The 27942-nt window shown below is 39.6% G+C and overlaps 1 protein-coding gene across 1 annotated transcript; it reads left to right on the top strand.

Annotated features, from left to right (window-relative positions):
• Positions 1–27942, top strand: TM4SF18 (transmembrane 4 L six family member 18). Its single transcript, XM_032630636.1, has 9 exons — positions 1–118; positions 1340–1469; positions 5079–6186; positions 12327–12425; positions 12516–12709; positions 15401–15490; positions 22776–22918; positions 26609–26789; positions 27558–27942. Exons 5-9 carry the CDS (start codon positions 12533–12535, stop codon positions 27570–27572), a joined length of 606 nt encoding a protein of 201 aa, XP_032486527.1. The 5' UTR covers positions 1–118; positions 1340–1469; positions 5079–6186; positions 12327–12425; positions 12516–12532; the 3' UTR covers positions 27573–27942.

Genomic DNA, 27942 nt, shown 5'->3' with positions numbered 1-27942 from the left:
ATTTTCAGCTTGTCAGCCTGCCCTGTGACTTATAGTTTGTCAACTGTGGGCCAGCTGCGACCTGAGGCAACCCAGCAAAATACTACACCATCAGAGGGGCTGCCCCCTCTCCAAGGAGGTCTGTGTCCAACCTTGAGGATCTCATTCTTCCAGGTTCTTTCCTTTATTGGGTACCCTTTCTCAGACCTAGTGTATTCTTTTTTATTATTATCATTATTTTTTATTGGAGTATATAGTTGATTTACAATGTTATATTAGTTTCAGGTGTACAACACAGTTGACTCCATATTTTTATAGATTATACTCCATTTAAAGTTATTATGAAATATTGTTTATATTCCCTGTGCTGTACTTTCATCCTTGTATCTTATTTATTTTATACATAGTAGTTTGTACCTCTTAATCCCTTCTCCCTATCTTGCCCCCCGACACTGGTAACCACTAGTTTGTTCTCTATACCTATGAGTCTGTTTATTATTTGTTATATTCATTCATTTTATTTTTTTAGATGCCACGTGTAAGTGAAATATAAAATATCTGTCTTTCTCTGACTTACTTCCCTAGGCATAATACACTCCAGTCCCATCCACATTGCTGCAAAGATCAAAATTGCATTCTTTATGACAGTAATATTTCATTAATATTTCATATATATATATACACATATATATATCTTTATTCATCTGTTGACGGAAACTTAGTTTGCTTCCATAACTTGGCTGTTGTATATAATACTGCTATGAACATTGGGGTACATACATCTTTTTAAATTAGTTTTTTCATTTTCTTTGGATATATACCCAGGAATGGAATTCCTGGGTCAAATGGTAGTTCTGTTTTTAATATTTTGAGAAATTTCTATACTGCTCTCCATAGTGGCTGCACCACTTTACATTCCCACCAACAGTAAACAAGGGTTCCCTTTTCTCCACACCCTCTCCAGCATTTGTTGTTTTGTGGTCTTTGTGATGATAGCCATTACGTCAGGTGTGAGGTGATATTTCATTATGGATTTTATTTGCATTTCTCTGATAATTAGTGATGTTGAGCATCCTTTCATGTGCCTATTGGCCGTCTGTATGTCTTCTTTAGAAAAATGTCTACTCAGGTCTTCTGCCCATTTTTTAATTGGGTTATTCGGTTTTTTGAGTTGCATGAGCTGTTTATATATTTTGGATATTAACCCCTTATCAGACATAACATTTGCAAATATCTTCTCCCATTCGGTAGGTTGTCTTTTGATTTTGTTGGTAGTTTCCTTCACTCTGCAAAAGCTTTTAAATTTAATTAAGTCCCATTTGCTTATTTTTTCTTTTGTTTCCCTTGCCTGATGTGACAGATCCAAAAAAAAACATTGCTGGGGTGATCCTGGCAAGCCAAGCCTGATCACCAGGCAGTTTTCTGTCTGCTGCCTCCATGCTGTGAGCACAGTTTTCAAGAGTGGACTCTTGGTTTCTCACAGCCCTAAGGTAAACTCCACTGCTTTTCAAACCAGCTAAGTGTTCTCAGTGTCGGAAGCCCTAGGGTATTATTCAGAATTCTCTTATTCCCATTTAGTAAATTATTAATCATTTTCCATATTAAACCTTCACTATTCAAATTATTGTGTAATTTCTGTCTCCTGAATGGATCCTGACAGATAAAACAGCTCCTTGTAGTAGAGACATTCTATGCCTATATAATGTGTGTGTAAAGATAGATGATAGATAGACAGATAGATAGATCATACCTTTTTGTTATATAAATAGCAATATTATATACAGTGTTTTTCTAACTCAGCCATCATTGCATATAGATTTATCTCATTTTTAACAGTTGTATAGTATTCCATTATTATAGATTGCCATTATATGGCATAAATTATGCCATAATTTATTTAACCAGTTTCCTATTAATAGAGAGTGAGATTATTTCCAGTCTTTTTCTTCACAAATAATATAGTAGTATTCTTACTTGATAGGTCCATATCCCTATGTGCAAACATACCTTATCTGAAAAAATCACTTCCTGGAAAAATTCTACCTTCTTAAATTCTCTCCAAACTATTTCCATGTCCACTTCTGCCACTGTATTATAGGCATTTTTCTTTTTAAAAAATTAATATTTAGTATTTTTCATTAATTAGAACTAAGAAAGCATTTTGTATACATTTTAATTGTTTAAAGAACATGTAAAATCCGTGAAAAACATATTCCAAGGAAGAGTATCATCAGATGCTTTGAGACAGGCATGGGCATGCATATATATACACACACAGAAACTTTATGTGTTCCCAGGGCATCAATTTCTTCTCGAGAATCCATTACATGCTTTTAAAAGTTAGTAACATTTTCCTCGCACTTGTGCCAAATTGGCCGCTAAAGTCATATAAAAATGGCTGAAAATGTTTTAATATATTCTGAAATACTCCTCAATGTAACTTTATTCAGCATCTCATTCTTGCAGCAGTTAAATGACTGTATCAGGTACCACTTCTTTTATTAATATGTCTGTTTTCTAGACCATTGAAACATATTTTGCTCTTCCTCCCCCTATTCTCTCTCCAGTCAGTCCTCAGGTCATATTATTCTTTTTCTTTTCCTTTTTTGAAAGTGAGGCATATTGAGATATAATTTCTATATAATGAAGTTCACACTTTATAGGTATACGATTTTGATAAACGTATATGACTGTGTCAAGTCCACCACAATAAAAATACTATATAAAGTATTTCCATCACCCCAGAAAGTTCTATGTGCCTCTTTATAGTCAACTCCTCCCCGCACCCCAGCCCCTGGTAACCACTGATCTTATTTCTATACCAATAGCTTTGTCTTTTTCAGAGTCATACGGTATGTAGTCTGGCTTCTCTCACCTAACACAATGCTTTTGAGATTCATCCGTGATGCTGTAGTATCAGTACTTCACTCCATTCTCATTGCATAGTATTCATTCATGAAGGTAAAATTTAGTTACCCATTTACAAGTTGAGGCTTCCAGGTTTTCGTGATTATGAAAAAGCTGCTCTAAACATTCCTATACATGTTTTCACTTTTCTTGAGTAAATATCTCAGAGCGAGATTGTTGGGTTGTACGGTATGTGTATACTTAATTTTGTAAGACACTGCCAAACTGTTTTCCAAAGTGGCTGTACCATTTTGCATTCCCACCAGCAACAGATGAGAATTTCTGTTGCTCTGCCTTTGGCCTTCTTTAATTATGATGGAATTACTGCAGTAGTCTCTGGAATGACCTCTTCGTTCCATGCCTTCCAAACTCTGATCCATCCTTCAAACTGAAACCAGAACAAGCCTCTAAAATGCCCTCCATTCTTAAGTGGCTCTGACTTCCTCAGGATAAGATCCAGGCTCTCCGGCTTGACATACAGCTCAGACTCTTCGAGCTCTGAGCTCCTTCTCACGCACCCTCCCAACAACATCCATCCATTGTGTCCCACTCGGGCAGCTGGACAGAGCCGAGCTCTACTTGCTCCGAGTTGCAGAGTGGACCACTCTGTGTCCCGCCTCAGTGCTTCTGTGCAACCTAAGGCACTTGTTTGGGCAGAGCATTTATTTTCTACTTTGTATTCCCAAGATGAAAGCACCCTCTGAATTTTGGGTAGTGTTGGCATTTATGCAACTATCTACCAGGGAACTTTTTTTTTTCTTCAACCATGTTTTATTAACATTTTCAAAAATTCAGGAAAGTTGAAAAACGAGTGCAATGAACATCCAAATTCAGTTCAACAATTGTTAACGTTTTGTTACATTTGCTTCATTTATCTACCATATATCCATCCTTCACCTCCTCCGCCCCCTTCTTCTGCAAAGCTATTTCAAATTTCATATTTCTGCTAAACCACTAAATACACTCTCAGGTGTATCTATCTCCTAAAAATGACAACAACCTGCTTCATAACTACACCACTTCTACACCCAAAATAAAACAACTTCTAATATAGTCTAACACTATCTATGTGGGTATTTTTCCAACTGTCCCCAAAATGTATTTCATCGTGTTGTCTTCCAGACCAAGATCCAATGAGCTTTATACACTGCATTTATCCCCCAGTGTATATTTATCTTTGACTGAGTCTCAGCTTGCTCAGCTACATGCTTCTGTTAAGCTAGATGACTCAGTTCTGTCCCTGCCCTTCCTAGGAATCTCCTGTGAAACCCCAGCTCCATTCAAAGTTCCTGGGACTTTTTGTACTTCCCAGAAGCCTATGCTTAAATCTATTGGAGATTCAATATTTTGTACTCCAAAGCTCTTGAACTTTTGAATTTCCCCTATCGGACTCTGAGCAGAGCATCTTGAGGGCAAGGACGGGTGTTCTTCGCCTCAGAAGTCTCCCCACTACGTAGTAATTGCTCAATACCTATTTAAAGAATAAATGGTGGAATATGGTTTCTCTTCACTGTGAAGAGCTGGAATAAATAAATGGACTCTAGAGGGCTGGGAGTCAGGGAGAAGAGGGTAAAGGGCAGGTACGACAAGAGTCTGAGAGGTCATTCCAAATGTAGAATATTGCTCAGGGAACTTTGGGTATGAATCGTATATGACTTCCCGTCTCTCAGGAGGCAATATGCTAGATGTTTACTGTTAGTTGGAAACAAATCTAGAATCTAGCCACACTATGCACATTTTGGGCCAGATAATTCTAGAGAAAGAATTATAAACACAAAAACGAAGGAGACTGCATCCCAATGGTCCATTTTTGTTTACGTAGCTATTCTACTGCTGCTTTCCTACCGTGTTTTGAAGGAAACATCCACTCCCAGTGGGTCCCTAGGTTGGACCGGGATCAGAGCTTTGTGCCCACGGTGAATGGGGGAAATCACTATGCATCCACTCTGAACTCCCAGGATGAACTCTCTTTCTGAATATTAGCCTTTTCTGCAGTTCAGCTTTTATCTTTGCGGCAAATCTTTTTCTTTGATAAACTTCTTTCAGTTACCTCCTTCTTCTCCACTTCTAACCACCTATGGAATTAATTCCGGGATGATATATTAATTCTGATTCCAGAGTGACTCTGAGACTGTACACAAGGACTATTTTAGGTGGAGTGTTTCCTCTTGAGTCACTTTGTCCCTTGGTAGCAGGCATCCTGCGGATTTCCTCAGCTCTGCTGTTGAGAACAGGAAGCCAAGGCCAAAAGCAGCCAATAAGCACAGCAGCCCAGTGACTCTTCCCGGTTCCTGGAGGACCAGCACGAAAATCCTGATTTAGGAAGAATTCCTTGACAAGAAAATCGGGAGTTCACTGGAGACAAATGGCTTCAGGAAGGTTTTTTGTTTTTTGTTTTTAATGAGTACACATCTTTTTTTTTTTTTTTTTTTCCAGGAGGCAGGTTAAGAAAGAGTTTTCTTAGGAGGGAAATTAAGTAATTTTTTAAATTGTCCAGGGAGACTTCATTAGATGCTCTGATTAATGGGATAACCATAGATAAAGAAATTGCTTACGGCCCCTTTTCACAATTTTATCAAGTTTTTCAGCCAGTCATATCCTCTTCATTCACTTCTGTCACCCTTGCTGAACAGTCTTCCAAATGGTGTTTGGTACTGCACCACGCCCCTCCAAATCTTCATAACTATCTGTGACATGAAAGCATCATTAGAGACATCTTTTGGGGCTTGACCAAGACTGGGATATACTAGTCATGCATGTTTCCCTTCCCTGACCCCGTCTCCACAGCAGACATCAGTAATTTATCTGGCCTGTATATTTCTCCCACTGAAACCAGTGTGTCTTCAAAATAGCAATGTAGGCAGCCACTACCAAAGAATCCAAATATCTAAACTTGAAACCTATTTGCAGTGAAGAAGAGGGAGTTAACGCCTAGAAGTGTGTCAGGCCAGGGTGAACATGGTGGAAGAGTTCAAAGAATATGTCTTAAATCTTGGGCTTAACTTCTAGCTCCTGGAAGATTAAAAAATTAGATCCATTGTTTTACATGCAAAATGGAGTTAATGCCTTCAGTTTAGTGTCATAGTGAAAATTTATTTTTTGTTTGTTTTTAATGTATGTGAAAGCTTCTAGCACAGTGCCTAGCACAAAGATACTCAAGAGATGTCAATTTATCATGATTATTTTGAGGGGGGCCCTGATTTGGAGCTCACGTCACTGACACTGAAAATTCCTGGAAGCCACAGCACTGATAGGTGGGAACTGCTCAAGGATTCTACCCTCCATAAATTTTAACAAAAGGTATTCTTTTTTTTTTTTTTTTGTATCTTATTTATTTATTTATGGCTGTGTTGGGTCTTCGTTGCTGTGCACGGGCTTTCTCTAGTTGCAGCGAATAGGGGTTACTCTTCATTGCAGTGTGCGGGCCTCTCATTGCGGTGGCTTCTCTTGTTGCGGAACATGGGCTCTAGGTGTGTGGGCTTCAGTAGTTGTGGCACGCAGGCTCAGTAGCTGTGTCTTATGGGCTGTAGAGCGCAGGCTCAGTAGTTGTGGCGCACGGGTTTAGTTTCTCCTCGGCATGTAGGATCTTCCCGGACCAGGGCTCGAACCCGTGTCCCCTGCACTGGCAGGCGGATTCTTAACCACTGTGCCACCAGGGAAGTCCCATTAACAAAAGGTATTCCTAATCACTCCTCTCCAAAGTACAAAATATTGGCAATAAAAACTTATGAAGTCTCAACTAAACCCTCTTAGAACCTTGCAAATAAGTTGGTAAAACACTGTTCTTTCTGGGTTTCTTGGTAGCCAGTTACCCTCTTCAGAGATTATCCTGTTCTCCCCCTTCCTTTTTACCTTATTTCATTGCCTGTTAGAATCTCTATGACTGATGTCTCAAGGTGAGAAATATTTAAAGCCAAATTAAACAGTTTCAGTTTTTTTAACATCTTTGCTTAAAAGTTGATGGGAGAGGGGTGGTTAAATATTGACTGGAGAGACTGTAAATTTCAATGCTGGATGATACTGTGATCATTTCCCACCCTCAGTTCATTCTCCCTCAAGGTTGCTTTCTTTGGTTCCTTGAAGAGTTTAGCAGCTGGCTCTCCAAATGCAGTCATTCTCTCCCAAACTACCATTGTTATAATAGTTGATTTTAATATTCATTGCAAGGAACCATTCCAATATCCAGCCGTCTCAGTTGCTTTCTTCCAATCCTCCTGCTTTCCACCCTACTTAGGCCACTCACTCCCATGGTCACACCTACTAGTCTGCTAGGGATGACATGACAAAATACCACAGAATAGGTGACTTAATCAACAGAAATGTGTTTTCTCACATCGATGGAAGCTAGAAGTCCAAGATCAAGATGTTGGCAGGTTTCGTTTCTCCTGAGAACTCTCTCCTTGGCTTGCAGATGGCTGTCCTCTTGCTGTGTCCTCCTATGTCTCTGTGCACAGGCACCTCTGGTATCTCTCTGTGTGTTCAAATTTCTTCTTCTTACAAGAACATCAGTCAGACTGGATTAGGGCCCACTCTACCAGCCTTGTTCTAGCTAAGACCCTCTCGCCAAATATAGTCACATTCTGAGGTTATGTGACATCAACATATGAATTTCAAGGGAGCAAAATTCAGCCCAAAATATACCTCTAGACTGTCTCCACCAATTACTGAAACATCTTAACCTCTAATTCCAGCATCCCTTCTTCCCAATCACTGCCTTCTATCTTTCCAGATCTCTTTTGATTCCATTTTTTAATTGAAGTATAGTTGATTTACAATGTTGTGTTAATTTCTGCTGTATAGCAAAGTGATTCAGTTTTATATATATATATATTCTTTTTTTATACTCTTTTCCATTATGGTTTATCACAGGATGCTGAATATGGTTCTCTGTGCTATACAGTAGGACCTTGTAGCTTATCCATTCCATATGCAATAGTTTACATCTGCATCTTTCCAGCTCTTTATCTCTCTGCTATTCAAAACCAGTAATTCTTCAACCACACTGGGACACACAATCTACAAATCCAACCCCTTTTTTTACTGTCCCTCATATTCTTTTGTCCTTACTTCCCTCCTTCTTCCTTCCACAGTCCATCACTATAATCACTCTCTTATATATATTCTTGATTCCTTTGTCCCCTTCCCTCTCTTTATGATACTTGCCTGGCAAACTCCCAATCCTGGTTGATTCCAGCTTTCTTACTACTCTCTGCCCACACCTCTGCAGTTGAACTTCACGGGGAAAAGCACTTGACCATGCTGCCTAGTCTCACTATAAATTCATGACCTCAAGAGGGCCCTCAGTGCCTGCCAGCATCTGCCCCATCTCTCTAGACCGTTCACCATCCTGCTTTCCTAGGCAACTGTTTCACACCTTCTCCTCTCCCTCGGAACCTGTAACATCCTCTCTCCGTCTTCATTCTCAGCTGATAAGCCTGCTTCTGGTTTTAACTGAGAAAGCAGAAGCAATCAGAAGTTCCCACACCTCCAATTCCTTATGCTCTGTCTTCCTTCTGTTCCTAAGACAGAGCTGCCCAGGCTGCTAGCTCAGGCCAGCTCCTCCATCTGTGCACACACTCCCACTGCTTCCCATTTACTCAAGAACACAGCTCTAGCAATTCTCCCCAGTTTCTCTCTTCCACTCCCCTCCCCTTCCCAACCCTCAACAAGAATATTCCCATCAGTATAGGAATGTGCTATAATTTTTTCCTTTAAGCTTTTTCCCTGGACTCCCACTTTCCCTCCAGCTAAACTCTCCAAAAGTGTTACCTCTTCTCTCTGTTTCCAATTCCTCTTTTCTCATTCTCTCATGAACACATTCCAGTTAGACTCATGTCTGTCCCACCACTAAAGGTCCTCCTATCAAGCTCATTGATGACCTCCACATGGCTAAGTCCAATAGCCATTTCTCAGTCCTCCCACATTACTTGCTCTATAGGCAGCCTTAACTCTAATTGATCACTTCTTTCTCAACTAGGAACTCGACTTCCAGGATAAGCTCTTCGTTCTTCTAACTCACTGGCCACTTCTCAGTCTCCTTTGCTGACTCCCCCTCTTGTCCCCAAACTCGATTCACTGGACTTCCCAGGACCTAGTCCTTGGGTCTCTTTCCTAACTACACTCATTCGTGCATAGTGTTTCATGTCTTTAAATACCATGTATACACTGACAACTCTCACATACTCCATCCCAGACCTCTTCCCTGAACTTCATATTTGTGTATCCGACAGCCTAATTGGCATCTCCTCTTGGATTTCTAATAAGTGTCTCAGAACTTGGTATGTCTGAAACTGACCACCTCATCTTCCCCTTCCAACCTGCTCAACCTGCTGTTTTGCTCATTTCAGTAAACGACAACTTCCTTCTTCCCGTTGCCCAGGCCCCAAACCACGTGGCCATCTTTGACTCCTCTCTTTCTCTTCCATTCAAGCTGTCACCACATACTGTTGGCTCTATCTTCAAAATATAGACAGAATCCAGCCTTTTCTCACCATCTCTGCTACTACTATCAAGGTCTGAGCCACTATCCCCCATGGGAAGCCTGGATTGGTGAAATGGCTTCATCTCCTTTCTTTCACCCATACCCTTCACAGCCTAATCACAACACCGCAGCCAGAGTGAGCCTTTTAACGTGTCATTTTTCTACTCAAAACTAATCTCAGATATTACTGCTCTTCCCCTCCCTCTCTTGGCTGCAGCGACAGTAGTCTCCTCACTGGGGATCATTCTACCTCAGTGCTTTTGCACACTTGCTATTTTCTCTGCCTACAGTGCTTTGCCCCAAGTCCTCTACAGGGCTCACACCCTCTGCTTCCTTCAGCTCTTTGCTCATGTCACCTTCTCAGCAAGATCTTCCCTGACCACCCCAACAGAAATGACATCCCCAGCCCCATTCTCTGGCACTCTTGCTTGTCCTTCCTTGACTTATTTTAGCCACACTTACCACTACCTGATAAGTTATATGTGTTACTTATACATATTTTTTATTGTTAGTCTCCACTATGGTAGAATGTAAGCTGCATGAGGGCAAGGATTTTGGACTTTCTTGTTCACTGATCTCTCTCCCCAACTCTTAGAACTGTGCCTGACACATAGCAGGTGCTCAATAAATATTCAACCAAAGACGTTGTTGCTCTCCCCATCATCCCCAAAGCTCTAGTAAATGTGATTTTAGGTTGCTTCTATGTCCCTGGGGAGAGGGGGTACGGAATCTAGTGACCAGACTTTGTTGATGCACTTTGCTAAAAACACTACAGGAAGAAAAAAAAAATCACATCCATTAGCGGGTGCCACGAAACCTCTTTGGAACCCACCATAGTTTGACTACTAGTTTCTAGTTTGTTTTATTTGAATCCCAATGTGGCTCCAAGTAGCTCCATTTTTTAAAAAATATAATACAATTTTAAAGTATTCATGTAAAAATAAATTTTTATTCCCTTGAATTAAAAGCAGTTATGTTATGGAGTGTTAATACTTTCTGGAGGATAATACAAATTAAATATAAATACTTCCGGGGCTTCCCTGGTGGCGCAGTGGTTGAGAATCTGCCTGCCAATGCAGGGGACACGGGTTCGAGCCCTGGTCTGGGAAGATCCCACATGCCGCGGAGCAACTAAGCCCGTGAGCCACAACTACTCAGCCTGCGCGTCTGGAGCCTGTGCTCCTCAACAAGAGAGGCCGCGACAGTGAGAGGCCCGCGCACCGCGATGAAGAGTGGCCCCTGCTTGCCGCAACTAGAGAATGCCCTCGCACAGAAACGAAGACCCAACACAGTCAAAATAAATAAATAAATAAATAAATTTATTAAAAAAAAATACTTCTAGGGTTAAGATTTTCAGGGTTCATGATACAAAACTCTTTGGGTATTGAGAGGAATACATAAGCAGACTTTACTTCTGAGCTCTGTACCATTTTGACCATGATGTTCCTATAACTGCTTTTTTATTATTAATGACGGCTCCCATTTACTGCCTGCTCCTTCTCTATCACCTGATACTGTGTTTTGCACACATAATCCTGTTAACCCACACATTATCTTTGTGGGGAAGGTACTGTTTTTTAATCCCCATTTCACAACTTAGGAAGTTGAGACTTGAGAAAGTTAAGTTAAGCAGGGTTCTGAGGTTGCCAGCAGAAAGTGGCAATGAGGTCAGGCAACCCTTGAATCCTTTTGTTTTGTTTTGTTTCGTTTTTGGCTGTGGCACGCAGCTTGTGGGATCTTAGTTCCCAACCAGGGACTGAACCCGGGCCCTCGGTAGTGAAATCACAGAGTCCTAACCACTGGAACGCTGGGGAATTCCCAACCCTTGAATTCTATTTTTTTCTTAAATTAATTTTCATTGGAGTATAGTTGCTTTCCAACCCTTGAATTCTTTACACCACTGTCTACATTATCTTTAACATATTAGTGCCAAGATTCCTTCCCATAATCTTCTCCTTATGTCATCAGAACTACAGGGATCTGTAGCTCTTTAAATTTAGGGCAATAACTTGGAAGGGAGTAGAGAATGGACTTGAGGACACGGGGAGGGGGAAGCTGGGACGAAGTGAGAGAGTGGCATGGACTTATATACACTACCAAACGTAAAATAGATAGCTAGTGGGAAGCAGCCACATAGCACAGGGAGATCAGCTCGGTGCTTTGTGACCACCTAGAGGGGTGGGATAGGGAGGGTGGGAGGGAGGGAGATGCAAGAGGGAAGAGATATGGGGATATATGTATACATATAGCTGATTCACTTTGTTATAAAGCAGAAACTGACACACCATTGTAAAGCAATTATACTCCAATAAAGATGTTTAAAAAATAATAATAATTTGGAAGGGAGAATTCCTAAATTCACTTCAAACTTATTACTCATAAAGTCTTAATCAAATTACCCAAATTCTTTTACCTCTTTTTCCTAGGCAGTAAGAGATATGAATTTATTCCTGTTATTATTTTATTGCGAGGTAGAGATAATAGATGTGAACTCTTTAGAGGAAAGCAGTACCAGTCTTATAACAATAAACTCATCAACTGTGATGTCTTGTTTTCCTAACTCACCAGTCTTTCCCTTTCTTTGTCCTTTTTGTGCCCCCTGCAGTTTAAACAGTGCTTGGTGAATAGTGAGCATACAATAAAGAACACTGAATAAAAAACAGATACATAAAGTCAGAATATTTGAGCAAAACGCACATCCGGTGCCAATATAAGATCCCTTGGTAGTTTTCTCTTTAACCTCCCTGTCCACTGTGGGGTGAAATTTGCCAGACTCCATTCCAGCCACCCCCCTCCAACTTCCTTCTGCAAACATGCCCAGGATTCAGTCTTGAGTGCTCTAATCCAGAGGAAAATGACTTATTTTAAAAAGCAGTAAAAACACCACATTCCTTTGGCACAGGATGAAGACCAGCTCAGCTTTTCAGCCGTTGATCTTTGTCTATTGTTCTCCAAACAGTAAACCACTATTTCCACACCGACAGATTGCAGGCTGCAGTTCTGTCCGAGTCCTGGACTCCTCATGAATATGAACTGAAGGGCTCTGACCCAGAAAGTGGTAGGTAATCTCGGGGAGGGGGCAGGGGGGAGACAGGTAAGGAAGAAAAACAGGCTTGATGTAATTCTACACTCTTGAAATCTCCTGCAGGTTCTGAGCAGGGTAACATGGGGTCTTGGAAATGTGGAAGCTGCCTGAGTAGTCTGCTGATTCCTCTTGCACTTTGGAGTATAATTGTAAACATATTATTGTATTTCCCCAATGGGCAAGCTTCCTATGCATCCAGCAATAAACTCACCAACTACGTCTGGTATTTTGAAGGAATCTGTTTCTCAGGTATTATGGTAAGTGTGACTTTGGAGACTTGGGATTGCAGAAGGGGGAGTTTTTACTAAGCATGAACTTGTTCCTAGTGAAAATGATGAATCATGGAAAAATCATTCTTCTAATCCTTGGTTTGGGTTTGGAAGATGGATGGGGGTGAAAAGGCAGGTAGTCCATAAGGACTTGGAGGGTAGCTTTGTTTTCAGTAAGCTGCTTACTTATGTAGCTCCAGCAATGCGGGAAATTAGTCCTAATGAAAGTTGGTGGGACACTGGCCTATAGAAATAGCATATCCTCGTGAAAGCTGTGTGTCCACTTATGCTATTTAATCTCCAGTGGCATTGCTCTTTCCTAGAAAGGATTTTCTGTCTGTACTCAGGATTTCTCTAGCTTGGAGTGGTATTAAGACAGTGGGAAAAGCAGAGATTTGAAGATTCAGACAAACTTGAGTTCCAGTCTAAGCTCTGTCATTTGTGTCATGAGACCTTAAAACAAGTTACTCAATGTCTTTGGGTGGGTGTTGATGAAAACTAAATCAAAGTATCCATAGTAAGAATCCACGGATGTTTTTCTGACGACTTTGTGCTCTTTAAAAACAAACTGATAGTAAATCATGTGGGCAACTCAGAGGAAAAGAAGTTTTTCCTGATCATATCATTTCTAAAAAAAAAAAACACACTGTGTACTGTAAGCTTTCTATACCAACAAGAATGCAAAAAAAAAAAAGAAAATCCATTATAATCTATCTCTACATCTCTGTGGGTGTTTAATTATTATAATATTTGAATAAATACGTTGGAAAGCAGTTTCATTTATTTGTCATTTTGCACGTTAAATTAATAAACTTTGAAATATGAATACACAGTGCTGCTGAAGGTGCTATGTGCTAGGTACATAATGACTGTTGGTGGTGGTACTATAAATAAATGCAAGCCTTTGGGAGACATTTTTCATATGATATATTAAGATCCATGAAAATGCTTATGTCTTTTGACTTGGTAATCTTAAACCTGAGCATACATTCTGAGGAAATAATCCAGAATAAGGAAAGAAATGTATCCATAGATGTTTGTGGCAGCATTATCTATAATAGCAAAAAACTAGAAGCATCCTAGCATAGACATGGCAAAATAGATTATGGTCCATTCACTTTATAAAGGATGAAAATTGTAGTTATGAACATGTAGCAACATGGAAAACACATGTTATTTTATATTAAGTGATAAAAGATATTACAAAATTGTGAATACATTATGATTGAAATTATGTAAAATATACACATGTGGGAGTACATACTTAAAAACATGTGAGAGTAGTGGTATTTGGGGTAATTTTCCTCCATTATTCTTGAGCCCTCTGTATTGCAGCTATATTTTACAACAAAAAGGGAGAGAAATTTCTCTTTAAACACGGGCTATGCCTGTGTTTCTCCTTTGGCACAGGACTCTAGGATCTAGGTCTAATTATTTCTAACAATATTGTAATGAGGCTGGTTACTGCACCTGGTTTATTGTGGCTTATCTTGTCATTGTTTCTCTCAATATATAATTGTAATAAGTGGAAGATTTGCAAGACATTACTAAAGTTAAACCAGAATCTCTTTAAAATTGTGTTAATTAATGGTGTTGAAAGGAGGAGAATGTAAGACTGTTTGCTTATATTCCATGTAAAATTTAAAACTGTAAGAAGAACCTATTCTCTAGTTTTCACTGTCTAGGAATTCTTGAAAAATATTCTTTCAAGGTCAAATCCTTTTTGGAGAAAGGAGAGGAATATAGATAAATAATTAAATGGATAGATAAATAAATGATGGCTGAAGGAATTTGGAAAGTGGAAATATTCACTACAAGGAGTAAAATAACAATGAACTCAACTACAAGATTCAGTACTGAACAGTGGAAGGAAAGGATAGGTGGAGAATTTGCCAGAAGCAATTCACAGTCCATACCTGCCCAAACCAAGGACTATAATCTTGGGTTGACCAAAAAGATAGTTCGGATTTTTCTGTACCTGAACAAACTTTTTGGCCAACCCAATAGTAAAGAAATCCATGTTCTTTCCTGAACTTGAGCCCTTTCTCCCAGATACCAAGAAAGGGAAGTAGAATACACTGAATTCTCCCAGTTTGTTGGCTTCATACAGACAAAACCCACTGGAAAATCTGAATCTAAGATGATCTGAATACTCGGGGACATTGAATTTACTTTATTTTGGATTAAGAGATTTAGTTTCAGAGTAACCATACCTTTCACCTGGATTCCCAGAGGGCAGTAAATAGAAAGAGGCTGGCAAATGGCAAAGTCTGGTGAATGGTTTTCCTTTGTCCTCCACAACTGAGTCAGTGAGAAGTGCGTGCTTGCTGCAGAGGGTGCTATTCTCATGTCCGTACCATTTGCCCCTCCTCAATCATTAGCTCTTGATAACTGATAACTATGATAACAGCTAACATTTATCAATCACATGTTATGAATCAAGCACACTATTCAAAATTTTACGTACAATAGCTCATAACAACCCCAAGAGGTGAGTTCTCAGCATCGTTTTGTAGGAAAGGACTCTGGAGTGCATACAGATATTAAGTGGCAGAAGTGGGATTTGAACCCAGAGCTACCTGATCCCAGAGTCTACGCTCTGAAACACTGTGCTCTGATTATGAGCATGACTGCAAACTAGTATTCCATTTCTGATATCTTTTCTCTTCCCTACTGTAGATGCTTATAGTAGCAGCAATTCTTCTTGTACTGGAGAATGATAACAACTATAAATGTTGCCAGAGTGAAAACTGCAGCAAAAAATACATGGTAAGAACAATAGTGTTTTGAGGATGGTTGAGTGTGCTCTGGCTTTCTTTCCTCTCACTTGGGGACGTGAAAATATTGACACTATTGTACCCTCTCCATCATCCTTTCAGTTCAGAGCCCAAGAGTTTCCTCCAAATATTATCTATTTTGTCTACCGTTTTCCTCCACTTTTGTTCTACTGATATTCTTCTAGCAATTCAATATTTAAAGATACATGAAATTAGAAAATAAGATTACCTTTTCCGAACTGGGTTTCTGTGAGTCTATTTTTTCCCTTATCAACTTTATTGAAGACTAATTTACATATAATAAATGCCATCCATTAAAAGTGTAAAATTCCATGAGTTTTGACAGTTGACTCTACCCATGAAACTAGCATCATAGTCAAGATATGGAACATTTTCGTCACCCCCAAAAGATAATTGTTGATCTCTTTTTGTCATTATAGATTAGTTTGTATTTTATATAAATAGAATCCTACAGTATTTGTCTTCTGTATCTGGCTTCTTTCACACAGCATTAGATTTATCTCAGAGTTGGGTATATACGATGTACATTTTTAAAGCTAGAACTTTAAAGATAATTACAATAGAGTCAAGAGAGAACAATACAACCACATTTGCTAAACCTATGCTCAACACACAGGCACTGGGTTCCTGTATTTCCACCATCATCCACCTCCCCCTCCTCCTGTCATCATCATTTATTCGTATTTGCATAGCACTTCATAGTTTGTTCACATTTACCCAATGAATTATATCATTGCTACTCCTGTTTTATAGATGAGTCACCTGTGACTCAAAGAGAATATGATTCATTAACCAGGAGGAGCTTTGCCAGAGGTCTGGGAGGCATTCTTTGCAGCAGTGGTTCCACATGTTGTCTGCACATTGCAATGATCTGGGAGCTTGGCCTTAGAATCCCACGCCCAGAGACTCTGACTTAGTTGGTCCGAGGTGCAATTACATTTAAATATGTGGCCAAGATGGTATGGCTTACTTTATTTGACTGCTGCTTTTGGAAGATTAAATTCGTTGTTTAATTCACCATTGTGCCCATAGTGGGGAAGAATTAGAAGACCAAAATACTCTCCCTGTGTGTGTGTGTGTGTGTGTGTGTGTGTGTGTGTGTGTGTGAGAGTCTACTTTCTTAACCAGTTGAATCAAACATCCCCCAGTAACTGTTGGTATTATACTACAGAAAAGCTTTCAAAATGGTCTAGGTGAAGCAATGGATTCAGGTAAATTTTAACCTATGTACTCAGGGAATTTCTAGAAAAGAAATGTTTGTACCGTTAAGTATCTAATAAAAATCCACGTGTTCAATTTGCCTTAACTTATTATTAGCATCTCCAGCACAAATGGATGCTAGAAATAGCGTAGAGTCTGGACACTGTCATAGTCAACATTGGATGAGATGACTGGCATCTCAGTGGAAAGAGCAGGAGGAAGGGAGAGAGGATTCCCTGGATTTTCTGCTTGGTTCTTTCAAAGTATGCTCTAGCTATATTACAAAGCAACAGTAATCAAGACAGTATGGTACTGGCACAAAAACAGAAAGATAGATCAGTGGAACAGGACAGAAAGCCCAGAGATAAACCCACGCACATATGGACACCTTATCTTTGATAAAGGAGGCAGGAATGTACAGTGGAGAAAGGACAGCCTCTTCAATAAATGGTGCTGGGAAAACTGGACAGGTACATGTAAAAGTATGAGATTAGATCACTCCCTAACACCATACACAAAAATAAGCTCAAAATGGATTAAAGACCTAAATGTAAGGCCAGAAACTATCAAACTCTTAGAAGAAAACATAGGAAGAACACTCTATGACATAAATCACAGCAAGATCCTTTCTGACCCACCTCCTAGAGTAATGGAAATAAAAACAAAAATAAACAAATGGGACCTAACGAAACTTCAAAGCTTTTGCACAGCAAAGGAAACCATAACCAAGACCAAAAGACAACCCTCAGAATGGGAGAAAACATTTGCAAATGAAGCAACTGACAAAGGATTAATCTCCAAAATTTACAAGCAGCTCATGCAGCTCAATAACAAAAAAACAAACAACCCCATCCAAAAATGGGCAGAAGACCTAAATAGACATTTCTCCAAAGAAGATATACAGAATGCCAACAAACACATGAAAGAATGCTCAACATCATTAATCGTTAGAGAAATGCAAATCAAAACTACAATGAGATATCATCTCACACCAGTCAGAATGGCCATCATCAAAAAATCTAGAAACAATAAATGCTGGAGAGGGTGTGGAGAAAAGGGGACACTCTTGCACTGCTGGTGGGAATGTGAATTGGTTCAGCCACTGTGGAGAACAGTATGGAGGTTCCTTAAAAAACTACAAATAGAATTACCATATGACCCAGCAATCCCACTACTTGGCATATACCCTGAGAAAACCAAAATTCAAAAAGAGTCATGTACCAAAATGTTCATTGCAGCTCTATTTACAATAGCCAGGACATGGAAACAACCTAAGCGCCCATCATCGGATGAATGGATAAAGAAGATGTGGCACATATACACAATGGAATATTACTCAGCCTTAAAAAGAAATGAAATTGAGCTATTTGTAATGAGATGGAGAGACCTAGAGTCTGTCATACAGAGTGAAGTAAGTCAGAAAGAAAAAGACAAATACCGTATGCTAACACATATATATGGAATTTAAGGGAAAAAAATGTCATGAAGAACCTAGGGGTAAGATAGGAATAAAGACGCAGACCTACTGGAGAACGGACTTGAGGGTATGGGGAGGGGGAGGGGTGAGTTTTGACAGGGCGAGAGAGAGTCATGGACATACACACACTAACAAACGTAGTAAGGTAGATAGCTGGGGGGAAGCAGCCGCAAGGCACAGGGATATTAGCTCGGTGCTTTGTGACAGCCTGGAAGGGTGGGATGGGGAGAGTGGGAGGGAGGGTGACGCAAGAGGGAAGACATATGGGAACATATGTATATGTATAGCTGATTCACTTTGTTACAAAGCAGAAACTAACACACCATTGTAAAGCAATTATACCCCAATAAAGATGTTTAAAAAAAAAAAAAAAAGTATGCTCTAGGATAGGGGTCCTAACTGATATGCCCCCAGATGCCAAATAGCTGATGGCAGTGAAATATGTAGACATTAGAGCAAATTTTCTATTTAAGGAAGAGAGGGAGCTGCTACTCAGGTCCAGCCAATTGCTACCACTACGATATTGGGCAATAATTCTCAATTTTCAATAGGAAGTAGAAATATGGAGTTTTAAATAAAACTTCACAACTATAAAATGTTGGCAATTAATTCTCATTGAAACTAAATAAAACACATCTTGCAGGCCAGATTTGAGTCTGCACCAGTTTGTAACTTCTGAAGCTCTGGAATGGAAATTTAGGTCATCTAAGATTCATTTTGTAGAGGAGAAAAAAAGTTTCCTCAACCCTCTTTGGGTCCCTGGTTGGGTCTGAAAATTAATCTGATGACAGGTTAACATGAGAAAAGCATACAAATTTTATTGAATTTTTACATGTACATGTGTGATTTCACAAGAGAATGAAGACCCTGAAGATGTGACTAGAGCAGGAAGCACCTAAACTTTTTAGATAAAGAAATAAGAACTTTGTGAAGAATTGACAAGACAGATTTGGGTTAGGAATAGAAAAAGGTGAAGAAGTAACTAGGAAAATAAGGTTTAGTTAAACAACACTTATTTATACAGAGTTCTTGGCCCCAAATTTTAGTCTCTGGTAATAAGAATGTTTTCCTTCCTCCAGGTGCAGGGAGGGTATCTTTCACCTGGGCGTTTTATGACCTGTTTCAGGGAAGAAGGGTGAGAAGGTCGGGGAGGTTAGAGTGAACTTCCCTCTTCTGCCATTTCCACAAACTTCTTCGGCTTAAGATATTAGTATGCCAAGATGCCATGTTTTGGAGCAGCACGACCTGAACCCCATTCCTTTGTGGTGTTGCATCTTCTGCCAACATTCTGTGGGTTGTTATCACTGGAAAACAAATACTGGCCAAATAAGGGCACTTGAAATAATAGATAATATTTTGATTATGCTTTTCACTTTTCAAATAATTTTTATATGCATTGTATCCTTTAATTTTTGAAACAGCCCTATTATGTAGGCGCTGTAACCATCTACATCATCTACGTTTTACGGACAATGACACTGTGACTCAGAGAGACTCTTATTCCCACTTTATTTTGAGGCTTACTTCGATTGTGCAATTGTATCCACTCATTAGATTGTAATTTATACATGTATACATACATATATATATTATGCTATGGCTGTAAATTCACCAAATGGAGAAATTCTTCACTGATCTTTCCAGCAAACTGCTTAAGGCCATTTGGTAAATAAGGAGCTCAATCTTTTGAAAACGTCCTTCTTCCTTTTTCAAAGATGACACTGGCAAATAGGTAAATACTTTTTTACAAAGTATAAACTAACAGAAAATCTACTGTTAAAAAAAAACTATTTATCTCATCCCATGACAAGGCAAAACTCTATTAACAATCAATATGAAAACATAACTTGAAAGAGCTTTCCATCATATGTGAAGTTGCCAATGAGATTACTAGTATCAAATAGGAAAAAAGCATAATTGTTCTTTCCTTCTTTGTGTTTTAAAAATACTTTTTTTCTGATTTTCCATAATGATCATGTATTGATGTTACATTTATAAAATAACTCCAAGCAAAGAAATATAATTTGATATAAACTTTGTTCCAAAACTTGCAGGTTTTTTGTTCTTTTTCTGGTCTCAGCTTTTGAATTTATCAACTGACCACTGCATGTTTCTGTTTGGCCATCCTACTCTCACTCGAAATCGACATTTTTTAAACTAAATTAAATTTTCTCCCAAACAATACTGCTTTTCTCGGCATCCCTATTTCTGTCTCCTTTTCACTCAAGTCCCAAACTCTGGAATTTTTTTCAGCCCATCTCCAGCTACTCATTTCCTCCTCAATGTCTTTTTGTCCAGTGTGTGTCTTTGTTGCCACAACTTGATGTTTTCTCCACATGGAATTCTTATCTGGGGGCTCTCTCACTTCTGGCTGGTGTGCCACCACTGCCGGAGTAATTTTCCAAAATCATTTATTGGTTCATGTCACTTCCTTGCTCAAAAACTAATTCCACGGCTTGTTAGAAAAAGAGCTATTCCAGGTCTAAGGCAGCATAAATTCAAACTGATCTTGGGACATCTTGTGCCAGGAAGCAAGGAAGTGTTCAAAGAATGATAGGAGTATGTTGAAGGGTACAGGAATTGACTTGAAGGGATGTTCCTTGTTCAAGGATGTTCAAGGGTTCCCTTGAACCATTTGAGCATCGAAAGGAATAATAACAATTATGAGTTATAACATAATGAATTAGAAAATCCATGCGTCCACAATATTACAGAAAGAGAGGGGCAGAGGAGAGAAATGGGAAATAGAAGTTCTTCTGTATAGAAAAATGATAACTTACAAATGCAGGAGAAATGAAAAATTAGAAAAGCAGTACATTACAATCGCTTATTGTGATAATCGGTGATCAGTGAACATGAGGGTCATCAGTAGATGCTAAATCCACCTGTTGACATGTCTTTAGGGAACAAGATATGACACAGTCTCGAAGTATTACCTCACAAATGCCTTCCTAATAGCAAAGTAGAAAATGGACATTTATAGATCTGAAGGACACCACTTTAACCAAGAGATCAAATTTAGCATCATCAGTAGAAGTGAGAGGCCCATAATGTACCCATGCCAATCACATGTTCTTTTTTTTTTTTTGCGGTACACGGGCCTCTCACTGTTGTGGCCTCTCTGGTTGCAGAGCACAGGCTCCGGACACGCAGGCTCAGCGGCCATGGCTCACGGGCCCAGCCGCTCCACGGCATGTGGGATCTTCCTGGACCGGGGCACGAACCCGTGTCCCCTGCATCGGCAGGCGGACTCTCAACCACTGCGCCACCAGGGAAGCCCCACATGTTCTCGTCAGAGTGTTTAATCCAAGTCCAATTGTGAGGAAACAATCAGAAAAGCCCTGAACGTGGGACTTTCTACAAGACAACTGGCTGGGATTCTTTAAAAACAATTTAATATCCTGAAAGAAAAAAGGCAGCAAGACTAGTGTAGATTAAAGGAAACCAAAGAGATGTAAACTTGTGCCTAAACCTTCGTTGGATCCTGTACAAAAAAGGAATAACAATTGCAGAATAATAGAATATCTTTATTCTTGGGACATAAGTGCTGGTGCGTTTAGGGGTGAGATATCCCAATGTCCGCAACCTACTTTCAAATGGTTAAGCGACAAAAATGTAAATAAATATATGTGTTTGTCGATGTACATATACATACAGAGAGAGAGCAAGCAAAAATGGTAGCATAGTCACAAAAGTTGAGTCTAAGAAAAAGGTACTATACTTTCAACTTTTTTGTAGATTTGAAAAAAAATTTTAATCCAAGGCTGTGGGAGAAAAATCCACTTACTCTGAAGGATGAAGTCCAGTCTCCTTGATCCAGCATCCAAGGCCACCTTCTGCCTGGATCTCCCAAGTTACACTCATGTTATAAGTGATATAAGGGCTGGATTGTGTCTTATCCCTTAGCCCTGCTTTCTCAGTTTTAGCACCATGCCAAGCTTCTCCCCTCTACTCATCTGTAGGAATCCCTTTTAGATCAGATCAATCTCCTTAGTCTCACAACTTAGCTTGTACGGATCTGGCGGTGAACATTGCTCATTCTTTCTACTCAAATGAAAATACCCACCTCCCCTTCAATCCCATGCTCACTTGAGTATAAACATGACCATCTAGGCTAACACATGATATTTCCCCACATATTCCTGCATGAGAACATATTCAAATATCATCTTCATAAGAGAAAAACAAGGATCATAGATTTTGATTCTTAGAGAACCCACCCTACCTAGAAAATAACCTGTCTTCAATAAAGAAGTATAGATTGATTGATCACATCCTTTCATTGCATTTATGTATGAGTTGATCATTATTTCAATATCAAAGCTCCAGAAAAAAAGGGGAGAAATTTAGTAAATCAACTAATTTTCTCTATGGAATGCCAAAGAAAAATATCATTTAAAAACTTATTTTTAAGATCAAGTGGGTTTGGATTAAATGTTTCCTTTTTTTCTGTGGGCATTTGTTATTACACAGGCTGCAGTAGGCTTGGATGACTGGGGAAGTTACCTATCTGATCACGTATTCACAATATCCCCTTGTCTCATTCTATGGCACTAACCTCCTTCTATGTTTAATTTAGACACTGCTGTCGATGATCTTTTCTGCCCTTGGAATTGCTTTCTCTGGATACTGCCTGGTCATATCTGTTTTGGGCCTTCTTCAGGGCCCTTACTGCCGCACCCCTGATGGCTGGGAGTATGCCTTTGAAGGCACTGCAGGACGGTAAGGAATAATTCCCTGATTTGGGAGGAGGTCTGAAAGTCAGAAACACCTGGCTGCATGCCTATACTTATTTTCCATGATCACTTAGCGGTTCTGTGTCTACCTTAGTCCAGAATGTTCCTAATAGTTTACTAATGTCCAGACCAGTTGGTTCCTACACTGAACTCTGTTTAGATCTTTTTTTTCTCCAGTCTTTTAATGTCACATGCATTCACTATTTTAAGGCTGTCGTGGACATTTCCGAATGAAAGGCGTGTTTCTGCCGTACTGCAGAACAGGGCTTCGTCGTTATTGGGGTCTGGTAATTGCTGGAGCTTGGGGCTTGGGTGGCTCTGGGAAGTCAGTCTTGTTTTGTGGCCAGGCTGGACATGGAGTCTGTTACAGATGTGAAAGGGCTTGGCTGGGAGAGAATCACAATGCCGTTGGATGGTGCCATCCGGAGCTATACAATTGGGGTCACGCGGAGGTAGAACCAGGCAAGGTGGGCAGCCAAGTGAGATCCAGGGACATGAGTAGGTGCAGGATTTTGTGGAAGGAGCCAAGAGCTTATGGAGCATGTACTGAACAAGAGTCCTAAGGGTAGCCTTGCTCCGAAGGCTGGTAGTTCAGTCAAGCGTTGAGGGACCCAGTCCTGGATCACAGAATGCCTCACACTGGCATTGTGCTGGCTCATGGCCCTACCAGCTCGGGAGGGAGCAGGGCCCAGACAGAGATACAAGAAGATCTACTCAATCTCTCCCTGTCTTGTACTGCACAGACAATTCCAATGGAATAAAATGAAGGAGTGTCGGTACCATTCCCTGGGGAAGTTACACTTTCTTCTCAAATCCCCATGGCTGGCTCTATTGTTCAAAGCCCACATCCATTTGGAGTTTTACCTGCTCACCTCAGCCTGCACAGCACAACTGCTTCTGTGCCCATAGCTGCCTTTATTCTCAAGTGTCCACGAGGTACCCCATGCTGTGAGCAGAGCTCTCCCTCAGGTCAGGAGAACCTAGAAAATTAATTCAGGTCTTTCTGAACACTTGAAGGAGACACTCCTTTGGGATTGAAAGGGCTCAGGAAAGGGGACCCTAATGTAGAAAGTCCCACTGTGTACAAAGAGTCGTTCTTTATGCCACCAGCCCCTGAACTTTTCCCCACCCCCAAAACAAGTAAGCCTCCAATTTCAATGCAGGAATCTCAGGCTGCCCACATGCCTTTTCATTCCTCCTTTAAAGTTGCCCTAGATATTTGTATTCACCTGATTCCAGCTCTATAAAAGTGTTTAGAGGTGAAAAATTGGAGGCCATGAAGGGAAGCTAAGTTTCTGGGCCCCTAAAGAAGTTTCCAAGGCTTGGTGAATGCAAGGTGGAACAGCTGTTAATGTTGAACAAATCAGCTGAAAATTGCCCAAATCACCTCTTCATGTGTACATTTATTCAACAAATATTTATTAAGCGCCTACTATGTCCCTGACTTGGATTAGGTGCTAGACAATCAAAGATAAATTACACAGGTTCACTTCCCTCTAGAAACTCACACAGATTTGACAGAACATTCTGCTGAGATGGAAGCCTTAGAATGAACATTGCCCTTAGAGCACAGAGCTTCAGTGCTTGTAGATCTGGGCTGAAGTCTCCCGTCTCCGACTTACAAACTGTATGGCCTTAGACAAATATCTGGATATCTCTGAGCCTCTGTAAACTGGAGATAATAATCATTCCTACCTCACAGAACTGAAAATTAAACAGAAGTAAAGCACAGCTTAGATTTAATAAATTCTCGACATGCCAGATTTTATTATTAAAATCATTACTTTGCATAACCTTCTATACCACATGATGGTCTTCCATCTGCCAAGTTGACAGCAAGTTCAGCCATTAAGTTCAGCCACTGGCATGGTGACCAGCGAGGATCCTGCATCAGTTTCATTCAACCAGCATTTGTTGATCTTTGCAATGCCCCAGGCACTGCCTTAGGCCTTAGACATGGCCATTTAGAGATGCATAAATCACAACAGAGTTCTCACAGTACACTGTGTAGTGAGGAACCAGATATACAGATATAGCTATAGATAGAATTACAACATAACGAAGTATATGTTTTGTTAGAACGATGTACAGAAATTGTGGAGAGAATGAGTATCAGGGCAAATTTCTCTATTCCTTTCCAGAACCCTGATAGTGCATTTATGACTCATTCCATTGATACAAGAAGAATAAATAGGACCGTATCCTAGGAGAAAAAGAGAAATCCTGCAAGGCATCTTGCTTTAAAGTGTTGGATGATCTGTGCAGAGTATATACTGGGAACAGTCTAGAGTAAGGATCTGAGACTGAGTTAGGAGTAGGAGGGTGTATGAAGTGGGTCTAAGGAAATGATAACAGGAAATTACATCTGTATTGTGCTTTATAGGTTCCAAAGCATTTTTACATACGTCTCATCAAATATTCACAATAACCCTAGGGTTAGATATTTTATACCCATTGCCCAGATCAAAGAGGTAAAATCCCTGGCCCCAGATCCTACAGATCCAGGAGTTCTGACTCCATATTCAGTGCTGTTTATCCCTTGAGACCTAAGGTCCGTTAACAATACCAAGAAATTCTCAGAGTGCCTCTGAATGTCCCAGAGCATAGAGAATAAGAAATAAAGAAAGGGAGGAAAGAGAGAGTTAAGGACCACTTGGCTGGCACCAAGGTTGCTTGAATTTCTGTTTTGTAAAAAGACATCTTGCTATCAACAAGATATTTACAAACAGCTCTGCCCTGTAACTGGGCTTGATTGTTTTTGTGGGGGGGGATTTTTTTTTTTTTTTTTTTTTGAGGAGACCAGTTTTTACTTTCCATTTAGTTCAACAAAGAGAGTGTCACTCTTGGAGAAATGTTAAGGGCCATAGCTGACCTGGAAGTGGGCAAAAGACAGGATAATTCAGCATGGTTTTAAGACTATCTTAAACGTGGAGGTGGTTTAATTCTCAAAATCCTGTGCTACGCTAGACTGATTAAACCATTCAGTCTTTTGCTTTTCCACCTCATAATCTCAATCTTTTTAAGAGCTGCAGAACACACAGTGGACCCCAGACCAGCAGCATCAACATCACCTGGGAACATAGAAACACAAAGTCTCCACCCCATCCAGACCTTCTGAATCTGAAACTCTAGGCTGGGACCCAGCAATCTGCATTTTCACAAGCTTTCCAGATAATCTTGATGTATGCTCAAATTTGAGAACCATTGTTCTAAAAGGCTTTGGGACAGAGTCTAAGAATAATAGCATCATTTCTCTTTGCTCTTTTACCACCTGTGTGATTTTATATCCAGTGCTAGCTCAGCCCTGTCCCTGATAGCCTAGGCTAACTTTGGACTCCTGGGAAATGGGCAATCTCTACCTCTCTTGGTATTGACATGTGAGGCCTTTCATTGCTGTTGAAACTCTTCAGTATGCATCTCGCCTCCTAAGTGAATTAGAATTGTCTGAGGCAGGCACCATGTTCCTAATAAGCATAGCCCTGTGCTGTGCATACTACGTGTTCAATTGTGTGCCTGAATAATTTTATATATGCATTCACATTTAATAATATTGTTTTTTAATCATATATCAGTATCTTAATTTCCCAAACATATGAAAACTTGTAGCCTTCTTCCTTGGACCAAGTCTTTAGGCTTGGCCATACATCATGTTGACCATTTCCTTCCTCTCTCTCAGTTTCCTTACAGATTCTAGCGTATGGATTCAGTGCCTGGAACCAGCACATGTAGTGGAGTGGAACATCATCTTATTTTCTATTCTCATAGCTCTCAGTGGTCTTCAAGTGATTGTCTGCCTCGTCAGAGTAGTCATTCAGTTGTCCAAGATACTGTGTGGAACCTATTCAGTCATCATCCAGGTAACAGAACCCCACTGGCACCTGTACCTCCTCCATTTTACCCCCACTGTCCAGGACTCAATGGATCTTGTTGGAAGGATTATAGAATTCCATCATTTTCTTTCTATTCCTACTGCCCTCATGTTTACTCAACCTCTAATACCTCAATTTTTTCTAATATTCCGATGTGTCTGTTGGCTTATCTAAGTGGATTGAATCGATGGAATAACTATAAAATCACGTTCCATGTTGTATGGTGAAAACACCACAGGTGTTTTAAATGAGCAATGTTTCTATGTAGAAATAACTCAAAGCTCAAAGAAATCTTACCATTTATTGAGAATGTCCCTGTTCATAAAATAGTCGAAGGCTCACAACCTAATCCCAGTGATATAATTTCTCTTTTGAATGCTGCTACATTCAAATAATCCTTTTTTATATTGAGTCATTAGTGAGTGGTTTTGAAGAAGAGAAATATGTCTTTATCCTATTGAAATTACTTCTGCTTCATCTGCTAAAATATTAACGTTAATTTAATTATGGTGGGAACTGCTAAACCTATCCAGCAAGTCCAGAGTAAAGAGAAATCACGAATGAGACATCTTATACCTTGTTTAACAACATATAATGTATAAGACCTTTCCTGGTAGTTTCAAGTAGATATTTTCCTATTCTATCATGTTTTGCATATAAACTATAAGTTTAAGTTGCTACTTGGATTATGGATTATTAATCAAGTCAAGTTTACTCACCTTGTTTCTCTTTCTTTCTTTTTTTTTTTTTTTATAGCCTGGAATCATTTGAATAAGAACAAGAATGCTTTTCTTTATCAAGATATGGTCATCTACCTTGTGTCTATTGTTTGGACTTGAGGGCCATATTCAGATGATGGCTTTTTTCTCCAGTTGGTATTTATTGTCCTCACTGGAAGTGCCTTCCATTTAGAATTTTTTTCTAAAGCTATATGTGTCAGGATCTTCAGAAATATTCATACCCTTTGATCAAATAAATCCAATTTCTATAACCTATCCTATGAAAATAAATAAGAATATGAGATAAAACTTTATGCAACTACATATATTTGAAAATTATTTAATATTCTGGAAAATTAGAAATACCCAGAAAGTCTAACTTTAGGGGAAAGATTAAATAAAACATGGTACTTTGGTTGTAA

Source organism: Phocoena sinus, chromosome 4 (assembly GCF_008692025.1).
Source record: "Phocoena sinus isolate mPhoSin1 chromosome 4, mPhoSin1.pri, whole genome shotgun sequence".
NCBI classification, from domain to species: Eukaryota; Metazoa; Chordata; class Mammalia; order Artiodactyla; family Phocoenidae; genus Phocoena; species Phocoena sinus.
This window is presented reverse-complemented; position numbering and strand designations above follow the sequence as displayed.